General features: G+C 43.0%; 1 protein-coding gene across 1 annotated transcript in view; it reads left to right on the top strand.

Annotated features, from left to right (window-relative positions):
- AGBL1 (AGBL carboxypeptidase 1) overlaps positions 1–18,839 on the top strand; it is a 285,185-nt gene that overhangs the window by 14,178 nt on the left and 252,168 nt on the right. The window contains exons 2-5 of the mRNA XM_061371321.1: positions 5,296–5,359; positions 6,601–6,747; positions 7,387–7,518; positions 10,009–10,102. Of these exons, the coding sequence (XP_061227305.1) occupies positions 5,296–5,359; positions 6,601–6,747; positions 7,387–7,518; positions 10,009–10,102 (437 nt within the window). The remainder of the gene's footprint in view (positions 1–5,295; positions 5,360–6,600; positions 6,748–7,386; positions 7,519–10,008; positions 10,103–18,839) is intronic.

The raw sequence follows: 18,839 nt of genomic DNA on the forward strand, positions 1-18,839 counted from the left end.
CCAGCAAGAGGGACTTGTCTCTAAGGCTTGGGAACAGGATTAAGGACGTGTTGGACCATGTGCCTTGCTCTGGGAGGCCCCTTGGCTGCCCTGTGTACAGTTTGAGGGCTACGTGATCCCCCACAGCTGTGAACGCCTTTCTTGCAGGATTAAAGGGGTCACTTAGGACACCAAGCAGCAAGGTCCTCACTCTGAGTCTTTAAATAGATGCTTTCCTTACCATGTCTCCTTCGAGTTTCCTGTCTTGTTCAGGCCTATCTGACTCAAGAGAGGAAATCCAGATTAGGCAAAAGAAATGCACTTACCGTTTGCCACAGAGGATGGAAATGTCTGTGGTGGTGTTGAGGACATTTGGATGGGTGTTTTGGGGACAGGGGCAACGGGACTGTAACTTCTTGGGATCCTTCTAAAACTGGATGATGGAAGTATTGCAACAGAGTGTTTCAGTGATAACAAAACTCAGCTGTAATCATTTTATTTTAAATACTCCCTTATTCCGAGGTTGCTTAGTGATATTTCATAGACCCTGAAACCACATTTTTCCCCTCAGAAGTAGTGATTTTACCTTTGTTCTAAACCTCCGTGTATCCAGCACCATAGATAATAACCTCCCAACCAGAAGAAATCACGGTTAGCTGGCTGAATATTGAGGCTGAGGATAGGAGCACACAGACAAGAAACTCTCTGGGGTATTTTGCTCTCTTGTTTAAGTGTGAATTTTTAGCTCCACTTGAATTAGAAAAAGCAATTTACTCTGACAAGTCACAGAACATAAGGCACTAAACCTGGCTTCACAGTTATTGTAAGGCTGGATAGTCAGCTGTGGGATGAAGATATCCAGCTGGCAAATCCATAACGCCAGTGGTGAGCGGTTGTGCCCAGCATTTGGGTCTGGTATGCACCTCTGCCTCACTGGCAGCAGAACATCGGGAGGGGAGTCTCTGATTTAAGTATTAATACAGTTATTAGCAGCCCAATAGCTTCTAGAGGTCTCATGAGAGAGTGAGGACTAATTCTGTTTGGCCCGTAACCTAGTCTTGATTTTAGCTGGTATTAATTCTCCACCTGGATTTCTCTTCAACAGGCTTTGAGTGCAGAGAGTGAGAAATTTTACTTGCAGATGCAAGTCTCATTAAACAGAGTTTTCTGACTGCTTCTATTTGTGTGAGCAAATTTATGAAGGCTAAGAGAAGAAAGAAGGATGTATTTTGTACACATCAAATCCTATGTAGCTATTTAGAAACAGGCTATTTAAAAACAAACAAACCAATCCTGGAAATGGACATCCTCTTCCTCAAAAAAAACCACAACAGATCTGGAAGCTTGTTAGTGCAGCAATAACTTGCTTTTAAAAGCAGGCTCTTCTGTGTTTGTTTGGGCTTTTTTCCCTAAACAGTCACACAGCTTTGTGAGAGTATACTCAAGAATTAATTTAATAGGAATATTGGTAGAAATCATGTTATGCATTGTGTTGCAGGAGTGACTTCTTTAATTTTGCATTTATTACTTTTGTGATTGGAATAACAATTCCAATACATTGTATGTCTTTCCCCAGATAAAATATTTATTAGTAAATATCACACTGCACAATTTTATTTTCTTTTTCAAACAATGTTGGTTTATCTCTTTCTGGGTATCCTTTCTTTCAGCACTAATGCATAGAATCACAGTAAATGCTCTCAGTAGTTTGCCTGTCTCATTCGGAGAAATACTTTCCTTTGGCCAGAAGACATGGAAACTCAAGAGCTACACAAAAGACTGAGTTTATAGGAAGTCTTTGTTTTAAGCCAGTGCTAACTGGTAGCTGCTGTCCTTCAGGTAGGATAGGAAAAATCCCACCTATTGGGTCTTCTAATCCCAGGAGACTTCCCTGACAAAACAAAATTACCTGTTCCTGTGGCTTAGTTGCAATTTTATGATCTTGAGTAAATAACAGCTTGTCCTGCTGTGTTCCCAGGAGCAGGGCAAGGAGACGGGAACTCCTTCCCTGTTTGATCATGGGTCTGTAAAAACCTGAGCTGCCAGTCAGAAGGATCTCGGGATCAAGCTGTTGTCCTCCAAACCCAATGTCACGAACTAATCGCTTGCTGCCTGTAACATCAGTGACTATGCCCTGGGGTATTTTTTCATTCTTGGCTTTCCCCATCCTTCTGCTGTTTATCTATGAGGAGCTTCAGCCAAGCTATCCAAAGCCCTGGTGTTTTAGGGATTAATTCCCAGAAAAAAGCTCAGAAAGTAGCTATCAACTGGGAGGTGATTAAATGCATCTGAACTCAGCCCTGTGATACTCTCAGCTGGGCGAGAAAGCAGCAGGCTTTGCTGAAGCAAGGCTAAGATGAGACGTTCTAGCCAAAAATACAGTCATGCCTAGTATTTTAAGTGATGATTCTTGCTACTTTAGCCTTTGTCCATCTACAGGCCGGAAAGGCAGCATGAAAGGCAGCTACAGGCTGTTAAGAGGTAACAATTTGGCTCTAACTTTAAATCCATTTAATGAAATCCTGCAGGAGGTTGGTGATTTTGTAATCTAACTTGAGCCTCTGGGAACTTTTCTCTGCTCTTATTCCACCCACATGCCACGAATGCATCTTCATTAATCTGTGCACGTATAGATGTTGTATCTAAGATTTAGAAGTGCTGGCAGGAATGGATAATGTTTAGTAAGAGGAATTTTACTCCTTTCTTTGCTTGTGGTTTGTTCATGAACAATCAAACGTATCTTTCAATAAAAATAACTCGTGTGTTTGTTTTAGCCAGAGCTGGGTAAGCAATTTGCATTAAAGAAATTATTCATCTTTTTTAGATCAGGCACAAGTTGTGATTTTATCATTTGTACTTACTCTTCAAAAAGATCTAGTGAATATTTTCCATGAATGAATTTGTTGGCAATTCATCCACAGACAGTTTGGTATCAGTATTAATTTAAACAATTGATTCGAATGGATTTCAATGTCCAAACATCTTTGATGACTTTGAAAAGCTCAACCTAATTAGTCAAAATCTGAGCTGTTCCTTTTCAACAGGCAAGTTGCCATCTTGTGGGACAACAGGAATGTTTATCCTGTGTTGCCTCGCTGTTATAAATTGAAGCTGTGTTCTTCTGCAGTGTTCTCTATTATTCAGTGGTGCCATCAAAGTGGGAAATATGTTTGAATTTGTAATGGGACTAGGGGCTTATCCACTGTTTCAGAGAAAACACAAGTCATCCAATTCCCTCTCTAGTGCTCTGGAGGAAGGGGAATGATGGGATAACCAACACAGTCAGAGCATTAGGGTTAAAATATGAAGAGTAAATACTCAGGTAAAATATTTGACAATCTCACTCAGCTCTAATTTGCACATTTTAAAGGCTGATCTTTCATGTCCCCTCAAGTTCTTTGTTCGTTTAAGTCCCTGGATAAAGCGCATGGAAAGTCAGAGGATATCTTATGTCATCACTATTTGTGTTAATGGCTTAGGAAACCCACAATCCAATCAGTTAAAATAAACAACCCAGTGTAATAGGAGCATAAATCAATGAAGACTTCATTACTGAAACCTTAATGTGTAATCCATCCACCTACAGAGGAAAGGGATACTGAGAGGCAGCAAGATAAAACCAGAACACAGTCTGATTTAGGCAACCCTGATATTTAAAAAGGTGCTGAGAACAGTAACTGTTCCTGGAGTCAGTAAATTTGGTGGATACTCATCACTCCTGACAGCCTGCCCCTGACTGTTAAGTCCCTATGCTAAAAAATGCCAAGAAACTCTTGGAAAGAGAGCTCTGATTGCTCTGTGTTTGCCTTGGGAGACTTGAGACAGCTCAGCACTGTGGACTAATTAATAAAGACATGAATTATCAAGATTAAAATATGACTAAAACTTTCTATGTTACCTAGAAGTAATGGTATTCAGAACTGCTCTGATCCTGCTGCAGCCTTTCCTCTCTGTGTGGTCCCTTGAGCCACTAACATGAATTTACACTCCTTCTCTAAGGTGAGGGTAGCAATAACTTGGTGAACTGAGAGTTACCGGATTTCATTAAAGCCACATATTCTGTTTGTCTTGGCTCTGACGGAAGCAGCAATCCTATCATACCAAGCCTTTTGATTTCAACACGGTTCATAAAAGGGCTGAACTTTCATGTTCAGTGCAGACATCTCTGATTGTTGGGTTAATGTAGTAACGAATAGAAACAGCAGGTTCTCACTCTGGGCATGGGCAAGCTCTGAGATGGGAATGAGACTTGCACTTTCCCTGTGGATTTTATCTAACAACAAACGTGAGGTAAGTCTTTAGAAAGGCAGAGGTGCTCACAGACCTTCCTCCACTGAGTCCCCATTTCAGAAGTGAATCTCTTCCTGTTTGCTCCAATCTCTCATCCCCACCTGACTCCTCTTTCTTCTTTCCCCTTCCACTGATCACTTGCTGTTCTTTTATCTCACTCCCTTGCTGATACTTTTGTCCCCATTGCTCATTTATGCCAGCATGAAATGTGTATTGAGCAGTTAAAGTTTGTTAAAACTGATAACTGACCAAAACCAGTATGATGGGAATTCTGGTTTGTAGAGATATGGGGTTTGTGCTGTGACTTCAGCAGAGATCCACTGCAAAAAAATCCATATACATTAATAGTAATTGAATAAATTTTCCCTATATTCTCTCTAGTTTCTTTTTGCTAGGTGTTACTTCTCAATTCCTTGCCTTAAATATTTGGTTGCATAATGTTAAGTATCTCAGAGAATGATTGAATCAGTCTAGATGGTAAAATGATCCCATATATCCAGAATGCAAAGTGCGTTGAGTTTCGGAAGCTCTTCAACAGTCATAGGAGCCACAGATGTGTAAGATATTATCCTATTGTAATCATTTAGTGGGAGATAAAGTGAGATCAATATAATTTAAAGATATTATTCTTCAACTGCCAGTTCTAAGGGAATCCTGAAGGGACTAAGGGAATGTCATGGAAATCCACCCCACATTTAACATCGATGTGATACAGAATATCCTTAACTTTGAGATAGCCAGACCAAACGAAAACCAGAGAGATGTAATTTAGAATTTGGATGTAAATCCTCTGGAAATGCTACTGTGTATTAAATATTGTGTAGTATGATCAGTATGTCTGTCAGAGGCTTTTAAAATGTGTTATCAATATGGTTGCACATACTCACTGGCCAGATGGCACAAAAAGTACTCAGTATCCAAGCAAGGATCTCAGTGCCTCTGCACTGCATGATGCACCACAGCCCGGCATTGCATGAAATTCACTGTTCTGAACTGATCCCTAAATTTGGTGTGTTTCCATTTCAGAGCTCTGGTGACAAGGATGTCATCCTGAATATCCTCAGTGTCCTCACTGACTTGCTGTCTCTGGGTAAGGAAGCAAATCTGTGGGGTGATGCCTGCAGGCTAGGGACAGACAGGGGGGTCCTCAAATAGATCAGGAAAGTCTTTCCTGCATAAACTTGGCTTGGGGCTTGCAATGTGAACAAAACATGAATTGTATCTAGAGGTCAGCAGTCCTTACTGCTGTGTTTGGAAAACTGAGCTTTTTCAGTAAGTTAAAGAGGAAAGAAAGACCCAGAGAAAGCCTCCTTTTTTTCGTTTCTCTTTTAGTTTAAAAGATGCCCATGAGTTCCAAAGTATTTATAAACCCTGGCAGTCAACTGCTGGAAACGTTCACCAGTGCTACTGGAGAAAGAGCTGTGAGACAGGGAGCGAAGCCTGGCTTCCCATAGCACAGGGACACTAACAAAGTTCAGCATCTCCCAACAGCGCACCTCCGCCTGGGGATGCAGGGATGGCATGTTGCTGCATGCACCCCAGACACATGAAAGAATAAGTGAATTGGCACATTTCTTCCTCCTCCACCTCAGAAATATCTTTTGTTAAACAACTGTCAACCCAATCAAGATGTTAGGTTGCAGGGGCTCCCTTGCGAGTGTTGGAGCCTCTGGCACAGACATGGGCCATCCAGTTGGGCCCCTCTTTAGAATCCCTGCAGTGCTGTTCCTCAGCTTGCTGGAAGGATTGACTCTATGGAAGACAGAAGGTACTGCCTCCCCTTCCAGGAGCTGAACACACGGCTTCCTCCAACCTGAAGTTGTCCATGGATCAATGTGGACATATAGGGCTCACAGGATTAGCGTGTGGTTCCTTTGGAGACCTAGATCTGTTTAAAAGCTGTCTCCAGAGTTTCCCAGTGATTCCTTTTTATTTGGCAGAAGACTGTAGCAGTTTTAGACCTTTGCTTGTTTGATTTCCAGCATCTAAGGAAAGATCACTGAGCTTCCTGCTCCTTTGAAACCTGTTGGTATCCCTGCTTATTCCCCTCTGCTGCATTTCAGTGCACAATGGAAAACTTCAGCAGGACATGGGTTTGTAAAGATACCAGCTGCCAGAGCAAGAGGCAGCAGACACAGTTTTCCCATGCAGCCAATAGCCACATCCCAGGCCAGAAGCACCTGAGATACATGGTCAATCCCACAAATGTCCTTGGGTTTATAGCAATAAAACACCATGGGAGCTTTGTGTGCTTCATGTGGGGTGAGGGTTTATGATCACTGCGGCTCAGGGAAGGGATGCTTTAAGTAGGGTTTCTCCTCTTTTCCACAGGCACTGGGCGGAGGATTCAGTATGTGATCAGCAAGGGGGGCAGCGAGGCACTGCTGCAGGCTCTCACCACCACTGCCCGGACCGAACCGCTGGACCACAGCATCCTTCTGCCCCTGCTGCGGCTGCTGGCCAGGGTTGGACAACGAGGTGCTGCTGAGTGATGGGGGACTGCGTGGGTGGGGGACAAAAAGCTAACAGCAATAATGCAGCCCCAGCAACAATAAGCACTGGGATGTGCTTGACAGACAGGTGGGATTTTATCTTTGGGGTGTGCCACTTGAGATCCTGCAACAAGGCAGGGAGGGAGTGCACATGCATAGAGATGTGTCTTACCTGACAGGCAGAAGGCTGTAGCTTAAAGGAAAGGAGGGAATGGAGGCAAGCCTAAGGCTCAGAGCAGCAGGTAAACATCCTCATTGCCTTCCTTACCTTCCCATGTGCATCTATATAATAGGTATGAGGCTCCAGATGTAGAAGGTCAGATAACGAATGTTGTAGGTGATGGTCCATCTACACCAGAGTTGTTGTCAAAGTCAGAAATGTCTGCCCCCCATATCATGAACACCTCTATGAGGTCTAGGTCCAGCCTAGACCATTCTATGGTCATACTATTTGATATGGTGACTGTAAATCCCGTGTTTTCCCGTTTCCAGTGAGAATAATGCTGACCTAACTCATTGATACATTTGAATGCTTTTATTATAAGACTGGGTGCAAATAGGTTTATTGGCACTGGTGCAGAGACCTGAGCTTTATTATAGTTTGATTCTTACTTGCTTTTCACAGATAGGAAGTTTGGGCTGAAAGCGCAGAAGGCAGAAGCAACTGATACCATACTGAGCTTGGCAAGAAGAAACCTGGGCCACCACCTGCACCTCACCCACTGCCTCTGGGTCCTGCGGGTTTGTGCTTCTAATGGTGAGTAGCTGGATTTCCCTGTTTTCCCCTGTGTGACATCCACCAGAGATATTTCTGTCATTTCAGAGCAAAGGAACATCACTCCTGATTAAGGTTAGTGCCTCCGTGCACCGTTGAAATACAGCCATAGAAAGAGGTGCTCCCCAAAGAGGGGTTTTCAGCCTTTAAAGTGTATTTCATCTGTGGAAAATAAAAGTGCTGTAGTGAAAAATATTCATAGCAATGATGTCCTATTCTAGAATACAGACAGTCAACTCCTTTGCTCTGAGACTTGGGTACCTCACATCTCTATGTGGTTCCCATTATCATAATAGCACTGTTGTTGAATGCATTGATCCTCAGAGCAGCTCCACAAGAAAGGTAAATAGTGAAGGAGAAAGAGAGGGAGAGAAATCAGTTGCTTATTCAGGGTCTCTCAGGATGTACATATTAGATCCTGGTATTGTCTAGCATCACCCTCACCACTCCCACCCCCACCCCCCCCATTCTCCCAGCTTTTGTTGCTTATATTGCCCTCATATTAAATGGGATTTTCAGTATTCTCTCACAGGCATATTACAGATTCATACAGGCTTTCTCTGCTATAGAACACTGAATTTGTCAGCACAAATTTCCCTTTGCTCCTTCCCCACATCCCTCACCCAGCAGATAATTCCTCCTGACCATCCTGTCTCCAGTCTGCTACACACATCCTAAGATTTAGCACTCATGGCTCCTAGCCTTGCAGGTCCCTTCTATCTGTACAGGAGCTAGCTTCATGCAATGGGCTTTCTCAGGCAAGCAGCCAAGCCTTAACATTCAACCCCTCACTGCGATAAGCTGTATTTGAATGTCTGAGTGTGACTGAAAATGCAGGCAGGGGCAGAATATGAAACGTGCCTTTATTTGGGTTTCACATCTGTGTAGTGACTCTGTGCTGCCTCCCACCCAAAATGATGATCTACGTACTCTCCTGCTCCCTGCTCCAGTGCACCTGCATCCCAATCAGGTCTTGCAGAGGTTTTAGGATGCAAACTGCAGCCTGGACTCCTCTCTGTTGATGTGAGACCCCAGACCCCCACCTCTGCTCCTTTACTGGAGCATCTGTTACTCCCCAGGTATCTGCAGCACTCTCCAGGTGTGCTTCCCCCTTCCATGAGTGACTTTGACTTCATGTGCTCTGTGGCCCAGCTTGGAAGCTGCAGGGGAGGTTAGGTAAATATCTGTGTGGATGTGGTACCAAACTATTACTGAGGAAGTAGCTTCAGGTTGAGCATTGCATGCAGGTGAAAAGTGGGTGGACAGACACAGTACAATCGCTACTTGCCTAGCTGTGGTTGACATGGGGGGCAGTCCATCTGGATGAAAGCACCACCAGGACATTCCATGTTCCCAACCTTAGAAATTATTTTTATGGAGTGGAACTGAAGAAAACCCAGAAGCATATAAAGCTTTGAGAGTGCTAAGGTATGAAAGCAGAAAAGATGAGCCATTGTCTCAATCTCATGCGCTGGTTCTTTGCTCTGTGTTGCTCCCCTCACAATCTCTGCCACCAGTGGTCTGTGTCAGCCCATGTACTGCTATAGGGCAGGACGAGTTCAAGCAGGCTTGTCCACCACCCTGTCTCTAATGAATTACCAGCTAGTGTGGAAGTAGTTGGCAAACCTTGCAAAGCTTCCCATCACAGGACATCTTGGCAGGGACATGGTAGGACTGCAGGAGATGATGGGCCCTCTGTCAGTTCTTTGATGACCACTGGGAGATATTTACCAAACAGGCAAAACCTAGCAGTGAGTAGACAGCCAGGTCTCCCTTTGACTGCTGTTGATTACTGACCCCTTCACCTTGTTTGATTGCATTTAGTATTTCAGGGCTCTCTCTGTTCCTTCTTTACATGGAGATCCTGTCTCATAGGGGGGAACATCTGACTAAACACCTTGTTGATGCATCAGGCATTTTTGGAATCGATTGCACAATCTGTCTATAAAAGTTCCTAGTGTGTTAACAAGTGAGGGATTAAAGGTAAAATTGGCCTAGCTGAAATTAAGCTGCATTCAGGAACGCCCCTGCCCTGCAAAACCACTTCCATACTGCAGAATAATAGCACAGAAAGAAAACTCTGCCCTCCATGCCCCTATGAAATAAATTGTCTTTGTGGAGTTGCGTGTGGGAAATGTGGGATGAATTTGAGCCCTGTCACTTTGCTGGGAGGTGACCCTATTTAACTGTGATTTGTACCTCTGGACATATAATATTTACAGGAAAAAGGGCTTTGAGGAGCTCAGGGAAGAGCTGCGGGACCTGTTTTGTGTCTCATCTTGGCTCATGGAGTCCACAGACAGCTTTGGGCTTCAGTTTCTTTGTAAAATGACCTGCGAAGTCCGTTTGGGAGCCCAGAGAAATCTGCCTATGGCCCCAGGGGCAGCTACTGCCTACCTTGCATCACCTCCAAACACAGTGTGGCAGGCTGCCTGCTTCAGACCTAACTGCTTTTCTCTTTTATTGTCTTAGTTACCACAGGAACTACACTTGGCATCAACGGAGCCATGGAGCTGCTTTTCAAAGTCATCACCCCCTACAGCAAGAGACACATCAGGACAGTCAGGTAGGCAGGAGCCCCAAGGGAACTCGTCTTTCCAGGACAGCAAGAAATAAAACTTTGGTTCCACCTGAAGAGACAAAGAAATCAGAAGTGGATGCACGATTTCCACTCACTTTAAATCTGCAGGGTTTTTAAGAGGCAGAAATAGATCCCTGAAGGACGCGTTAATGCCGTGATTCATCATATGATTCATGCTGGTGGCCATTTATTTGTAGTATACCTTATACAGTGATGGCAATTTGATTGTAAGGTATTGTTCTTTATTTCCCAGCCAGGACTGGGTTTTGAGAAGCATCTGCTGGCAGCAGACAAACCGCTTTAGCAAGAACCTTCTGCCACCACAGGCCCAGGCGCAAGTAGGGTGGAATCGTGGCACTGGTGTCTCATCCTCCTTGTGCAGACAGTTGTGACTAAGTCATCATGATATTTTTGCAGTATGACAGTTCTTACTGATATTAATCTGGGCCTGTTTTTAAGCCCAGTCCAAATATTTCAAATTGTTTCTTCCTGAAGACAGCAAGTCCATTTTGTATCTCCGTCTTAATGCTGAACTTTAGTCTCCAAGTTGTCCGCTCCGACCACTTCCTCAGATGCCTTTGAAGGCAAACTTTGTAATGTGGAAAGCATCCACAGAAGGGCATAGCATGTTTCTGTGGCTTGCTCATTACAAACAGGAGGACGAGTTTACTACTATGAGCTGTGCCCACACAATCACACTTGCTTAAGCAACACAGAACCTGCCAGTTTCAGGATATCTGAGCACCCTCCAAGATTCCCCTCTGGCCTCATGCTATAACTCTAAGATTTAGAAAACCTGGAGAACTGCTTTATGTATGACAGGGGTGTCCGTGATGAGTTAGACCCAAAGGTGGGTTTGACTTCTGAGGCAACCAAAAATGATAGATGGGACCATGCCTATGCTTAACTAAGTAAGCAAATTCCACTCAGTTCCCTGGTTTCCTTCCTATGGAAGTGTTAGCTATGATTAGACTAGTGTTAGTTCTGCTTCTGCGATAGCCTCATAGATCAGGATCTGTGTGTAATGGGACTTGGGCCTGAATAAGTTCTTCCTTAAACAATGGGGCTGGCTGCATAAAGGCTTTTTATATGGATTTTGTGCAAAGCTGCTTTTTCCCTTCACTGTTTCCTCTGAGGGAAGTGGAAAACTTGGTATTTGTCATGAATTTCTAAGCTGGCTTTTTACTGAGATTTATTTGGAGATGCAGCTAGTGCTGCTGAGGGTTGTTGTAATGTAGGCTGCAAAGTGGCCTAGAATACTCACTTCTAAACAGCAAGGGAAAGAAACAGACTTCAGAAAAACCCACTGCTTTTGATTTTGATGATTGTAGATTGTCAGTGTATAATATTTGGGGTTTCCTGCCTTTTATCTGATGTACAAGAATAGTTCTGAACTCCTCTGTGGATCTTTTTTGTCCATTTGGGACACAAACACACACGAGAAAATCTACACTTAGAATTCCTCTCAATAAAATTCTAGTTTTATTGCTAATAAGCCGTTTTATTTATTGCTGAAAAGATTGGATTTATTTTCCCTTTGAAAAAAAAAGGTATCTTATTCATCAGTTGTTGCTCACATGAGCTTCCTCATTGCTAGGTAATGTTCCTAATTTCTTTCTTTGCCTAAAACATATGTGCTATTCTTAAAACTTCTTTGGATGAGTGTAAAAATGAAGGATAAAGGTTTTCCTGAGATCTAGCTCACAGAAGAAGGTGACTTGACTCTCACCTACGCTTGGTTTAACAAGCAAGAACCATAAATCAGCTGAAGCCTGGTAGCCACTCAGCTGGCCTGCCTAAGGCTTAAAGCTGCTTGTTTCATTTAGGACTAACTAGGAACAGCTGAGAAGGTCAATGGCTCAAGGGAGACAGTCTGCTTTACATCAGAAGCAGCACACAAACCTGCTTTGGGTTAAAAACACGTTTGCAACATATTTAAAGGCATTAGTTTGTTATTATTCAGTGGTGAGTCTGTTAGCTTGCAGTCCTTTTGGAAACTGCTCTCACTGGGGACAAGCAGCTTCAGGAGATGTTAACAGGACTGTAGGCTCTGAGACCAGAAATCCGAACTGTAGGGTTGATTACAGCTCTTCTTTCCCAACATTAGCAAATGTCTGGGACAGCTATGGCCTGAAAATCCCAGGCATCTTCACAGTTCATCAGCAAATGGAGGTGGGTACATGTGAAAATGTCTTTCTATCTTTTTGAGCTTCTCTTGCTGAAAATGTGTAGGGTGATTGGGGGAGAAGTGTAAAGGTGGGTTTTCTGAGATGGGGAGAAAGAGTTAAAAGTGATTGTGTGTGTGCTTTGTCTGGTTTGGCATGTGCTCCTGGCCGTATGATGCTGGTGTAGCTCTTCCTAAGGTTGCTGTGGCTATCCTGAAATTGGGAGTGGGTTACTTTGGTGTTAGTTAGGTGATCACAAAACAAAAACCCCAAACTGCTTCTTTATGGCTATAAGTACAGAACTTGAAAAGAACATTAGTCTGTAAACAACTTACGGAGGAATACTCCAATATCCTCTCTCTGATCCTCCTTTTATATTTGCGCTTGATGCCTTCTCTCCACTTCAGAGCTATGTGCCACCATGATTTGCCTTCCCACTGGGAAGCAACAGAAGGCAACTGTGGGGGCTGAGGTTATGCCTGTTCTTTGATCAGCTGCCAGGAATGCAGCATTGAAAATGCACCACTTCTCTGGTGGGTGCACCCGCATTCTCCTGTCCTGGGCAGCAGAAGGCCAAGGTCACTTTAAGAATCTGCCCTGGAGAGTGCACTGTGAGAGCTATTTATTTAGCCAGCTAAGATGTGGAAACAAGATACATAGTTCTATTTATTTTTCCTGGTGGCAAAGCTATGGGTTATTTAGAAATAGTCTCCCATGCTCCAATTGACCTCCTCTGGGTGCATGCCAACTAACTCTGATTCCCCCTGAGACTGTGACTCACGGACTTTATTGATCTTAGTTTAGGGATTTGAGGTCTTCAGGTTGCTGGTGCCATAACTGCATGGATCTAGCCAGGACTACCCATATCTGAAGTAAAAGCCACATGAAAAAGTGTGAAACTTGCTGCTGTTTATAGAGAACTCTTTGGTTAAGCTCTGTGAAATACAAGATGGAGACTCTAGACTGAGAGACAGAGACAGTTTTTTGATACCTTTTATAGGGGCAGTTTAAAATAAAGCCAGATGATGTTCTGTTTTGCTCAGTTCTGTTTATGTCGGTAGCTGGGATATCTGATATGAGTGTATGTGTGTGATGCTCAAATCTTCACTCCATCAACACCTACTCTAACATAAAATCCCCAGTTCCCCACACAATGCAATGGTCCCTGCTCCTTTCACCTTCCACCTCACTTATTCACCATATTTTCCATGTCTTCTGCCCATTCTCTTAATGCCCAGTGTGCCTTGCAACTTGTTCGTTTTCCCAAGTTCTGAGAGATATTTGGATGTGTCGTTGGCAGATGGATGTGGAACATGTCAGTGGCAGAGGTTTGCTTTCTGACCATGTAGGAGCTGGGGCTCTTCTGTATGACTGTCTCCAGGTGGCCAAGAGTCATTCCAGGTTGCTGGTATGTCAGGCCAATGGCTTTGGAAGTTCTGTGTTGTCTGTGGCTATATGTTGTGGAGGCCTCTTCTAGGACTCCTCAAGGTGAAGATAGATTATCAAAGTCAGTGAAAATAAATTAAAACAGAATTTGTGATAATTTCATATTAGAAGACCTGTGTCTCAGAAAGTGGCAAATGATGGTGTGACTTGTGCCCAAGTTGTTCCCTCCGTTGTGCTATTTTTTTTTCTGTTGTGGAAAGGTTGGTGGGCAGCTGTTTTCCTGCAGTTTTACTAAAAGCAATTAAGAGAGTCTTTTAAAATATCTTTGTTTCTCAAAGCTCTTTGTGAGTATATCTATTTACCATTAACCAGCTCTGCTCAGTGTGGTTAAGTGTTCACATAAACTTCATACCAAAGACTGCAAGAAGAATGAGTATTTGTCAGATTTAAAATCTCTCTCTTAATAGTCACAAAACTTGGCTTTCTGCAGTGGGCTGTTCCAGGAAAGTTTGACTGCTGAATTAAAACTGGAAAGTGGATAAAAATGGTCTGGGAATGGTGCCAAATTAATTTGCTAGAAAATGTGATATGCAGAAATTATCTTTCTTTGCTCATGTCCAGCATTGCCTGCTTCTGATATCTGATCACAGTTCTTCTTATGTTTCATGCTCATTGGATGGTTCCAGCTCCTCAAACACTTGCTGTTAATCTGCCTTTCTACTAAGAGGAGTAAATTCTCTCATGTAACTATTTGATTTGAGCTGGATATCTGAACTTCTCACGTACTAAAGGAAGGAAGAAAGAGACAAGTTCTCTTCACCTGTAACAAACGTTTGCCTCTAGAAATTGGAGGTGACTTGAAAGTGTTTAGTTCTTTCTTGCGGAGTGGAAGATGAGTTTGGAATGGTAAAGTAGCATGATGGATTAAGGTTGGGTCAGGTAGATGATTGCTGAGAGAGATGTGGAAAATACAGTCCTCTCCAAGTAATGTCAGGGATCAAAACTCAAAATGAAATGAGAACCCCCCATGTACTTGTCTTTTTTCTTGGCGATGTGTGCTCAAGATAATTTGAGGTAGGGATTGACTCAAGAATATGAAACATGCAAGAATAATGGTGATGCTCTTGCTATGGTCAGGAAGTAATTCCTTTATCACGCACTTCTATCACTTCTGTTTGAGCTGAGAGAAGGATTTTTACTGTTGTCTCTGAAAGCACAGCTCATGTGAGTGAAGTGAGGAATGTCAAGGTGATCAAGAGAGCACGTTACACCTCAAAGCCCAAATCTGATGGGTCTGTATTTAATCAGACCTTGTATCACATTGACCAGGAGAATATTAAGGCCTGGAAATGCTGAAGAGATAAGTCATAAGACTGTATATAGCTCAAAAATAGGCTTTGGATATATAAATATATACATGTATTAGTCCGCTTTTCTATGAAACCTATTTTGTTTGCACACAAGTGAGATTCTGTTTTCTCATCTTGGAACCGGTGCTTTTGATGCAAGATAAAATGTAAGTGTTAAGCTCATAGTGTTGAAAAGGGACCAAGCTGCCACATCAACAAATGCTTGTAAAAGTGATCTCCTGTGACCTTCAGAACAACAGAAGAAATCAGAATGTCAGTGGGCTATGTCTGTATTATACAGAAAGAGAGGAGATGTATAGCAGGGGTGACCTGAACACTGGAGTTATCTCTTCTGTTAAGAATGATGGAGAGACACATGGAAGAGCTCCAATTGCAAATGCATCCTAGACCAAATGCAAACAGTTAGAGTTTCCTCAGCCTTAATCCTGAATAACTTATTGCTGGTAGACCACTACATACATTTGTGCTGCAATTCCATCTCCTGGATTGTCCTTACTTTTCAGCTGCTCTCTGCTTAAATAGAAGAATATGTTGCATAGCCACTGCCACCCAGTATTTTGAGACTGAGAAGAAACTCAATGCACCAACATGGCAACTAATTCCTCTGCAACCTGATATGAAAGCTGTTGTGATTGCTTTTTTTTGAGGAATGCTCAGCATACAGCTTTATGCCTTTCTTCATTTGGCAACGACTCCTGATAGGAGATCAAAAGCAAATCATCTAATTCCTCTTGTTAGTGTGTGTCTGGCCATTAATTGTGTTGAGCAATTCGAATACTTAATTGGAAAGTAACGCATGATTCTATTGGAATGTGGTCAGAATTAATCAATGCTTAGTGCCTGCTTATTCTTAAATTGCTATTTGGTTCACTTGATCCCTGTAGAAATTTCACAGGAGGGGCTGAAATATTTCTTTTGAGCTATGTCACAGCTAAATGACATGCTTCCCATCTGGCCTTGATATACATGGTATTTAGCCTGGAATTCCTGCTGAATAGAACTGGTAAATACCACTCTGAATGAGATGATGCCAGCAACAAGGGAAAGCATTGTCTTTAGAATTCTTGTTTGTATCAAGTGCCTTTTCAACTTAACTAATCTCAAACAACATGGAGCAGAGATGGGTACATTGCTGAGATAAGTAAGTAAACCCTAGTGTTCAACTTTAATGCAATGAGGCGTTGTAATAGAAGAAATTAACTTGGAGCCAGAGGTGTCCCGGTTTTATTGAATTCCTTCTCTATTCTTTTTATGGTCTGTATGGTTGCTCTCAAAGAATGAACTGTTCTAATATCAATAATAAGCTATAAAATCTCATTTCAAATTGATGGTGTCTCTGTGCTGTTTTGCAGAGGATATAAAGTTGCATTGCAGAATTATACGTTACTGGCATTGTACCATTAATAGCAGAAGATGAGAGAAATTGAAAAATTAAGAGGTAGAAGCAAGGGAAAAAGAGATGCTTTCAGATGAGATTTGAAAATAGATGAAGAATTGATGAGGCAGAGAGGAGTACCATATACCAAGGTTGTTCCAGATGGCTGGACAAACATGACGCATGCAGAAACCCTGGTGCCATCTCTTGGTAGTTTTTGGTACGGCAAGATTAAGCACAGGTCACACCTACCTCTGGCATAGAAAACTGGCAAATGAACACTATATAAAGAGAAATCTACTTCTAAGCTTTACTTGATGCATCATGGGAACGGAAGAACTGGTTTATAAATGTTTAGTGAGACTAATTTTGAAAGAGATGTTTTTTCTAGGGTTTAGCTTATGTTTTATGTCTATTTTAGGTAATAGTCTGAAAAAGAAGCACTGCTTTCAACTGAAGGCCTTTCTTTGCTTGCTCATTACTACTTCCCCTTTGGTGAGCTAGTGGGTTATACTTGGAAAGATGGTATGAGGGCAAGTCACTGCTGTTCTCAAGTTCTTGACTTTTCACACCCAGTGGCTATGGCAGATACAATTCATGGCTGACCTCACATGATAGGGTTGGGTATGTCTATACTGCAGGAAGCTCTGTGTTTGCTGGCTGGGAGATTCTCTCCACCCTAGCTTCAATTTACCTCATTCTGCTAACAACTGCTAAGGCTCGCAGCAGGGCCTCCAGTGTGGGCTCCCCGAGCTTCTTAGGACATACTTTCCAGTCTGGGACCATTATTCACATTGCTGTATCTGTCTCACTGTTGGTCTCTGTGCTAACTAGATAAAGCTTATACTTGGATGCCTCACTGCATTGCAATCTCATTGCTGCTTTGATGCTCTTTGAGGTGTATCTCCCATGTAGCTGGGAAAACAACTATCACTCCCATTCAAATGGCAGGTAGGACACGTAGGGCTTGATTTAATCCGGTAGCTGCACCTCAGAGTGTTGCCCAGAGTTAAACAAGTTGTTAATATTAATGATTCCTTGTACCTGGGTATGGTAGTCCCATAGGACAGGTCAAGACTAGTGTGTTCTGGCTATGCTGTGCCTTTTGTAAGTAGCACAGAAAGAACAGAGAGGAATAAATAAAAAATAACATAGAGAACAGAGCCAGAAGGATTACAGAATATTTTGTGATCTGGGGAAAAAATAAGGGTTTGGGATGACTTCTGTAAACTGATGAGCTGTCTATGAGAGGAGTAGGCAAGCTGCTCCTGATCTGGAGGTACGGCAAGGAGAGTTTCACCAGGGGTGGTAGGGCTGTAAGAGCAAGGAAGGCAAAAGATCTAACGGTAGAAGACACAAGATCTCTCATATATGAATTGCTAAACTGAGACTTGGTGTGTTACTGTGGGTAACAAACCCAAGATCTGATTTTTCACATGCTCACCTTTCTAATGCATGTGATTTTCTAATGCACACCTTTCTAATGCATTCCTAAGGGCAGTGAGGGTACAGTCAGCTGTCTGAGGCAGTTGTTGAAGGCAAAGATGGGATGGGGAGATGAAGGGAATGAGATGGGAGAGAAAAGCAGTAGTGATTTTGTGAAAGGTTATGGTCAGGCAGGATGGAGTTGAAGTGGAGTGAATGTGGAGCTGGCAGAGCAAGAAGAGGGTTGAGCAATGTGGTTGTGTGACCTTGTAAGCATATTTGAGGTGGATGTAAAGTGCCAAAGCCTTCAGAAAGCATTGGCCAGACAGCCCTGGGGGACTGGGACAGGAGGGAAGTGATTTCTAAGCAAAGCCTATCTGAATTTGCTCATAAAGGTGATGAACGGGTGCCCATCCTTCCTGTTTGCCTGTGTCCATTTCTCCTGTGTCAAGGAGACAAAGAAAGAATCCCCCCTCGGAAATCATTAGTTGGGTAATGACGTGAATCTCTGATAGAGGCCAGAGAGGGAGCAGATAAAGCTGAGGGCACTCACTCGTGTGTCAGCACATATGAAATCCCAGGAGCCACCTCTTCTCTGCCTTTCATTTGATTCATTGCCATTTCTCCTCCCACCCAGAAGGAGGTTGAAAGCAGCTGTGAAATCCTCCATACAGAAGCTTTCAGTTCGAAGGTAGACAAGGGAAATTTGATGGAAACAGCAATGAAGTCTTGGTGCAGGGCTTCTAGAGCAACAATTTTGCCTGATGCTGCCCCACAAGTAAAACAGCCCTAAAAGAATGTCCTGGGGTTTCAGTGGCTTTATTCCAGCTCCATCAATGCTGGCAATGCTACAGGTGAAGTGTGTAAGCCAGTCTCTAGAACTATGGCTTTAAAGCACAACAGTGATTAGACCTGCCCTGAGCAGAGTTATAGGTTGGTGCCAAAGCCCTTAGCAACAGCCTTTCCACACTAGGATTCCCTGCCCTGACAGCACTGTTGAA

Source organism: Neopsephotus bourkii, unplaced genomic scaffold, assembly GCF_033783945.1.
Source record: "Neopsephotus bourkii isolate Nb327-2 ecotype Australia unplaced genomic scaffold, CSIRO-AGI_Nbou_v1 NB_1572, whole genome shotgun sequence".
Taxonomy (NCBI): Eukaryota; Metazoa; Chordata; class Aves; order Psittaciformes; family Psittacidae; genus Neopsephotus; species Neopsephotus bourkii.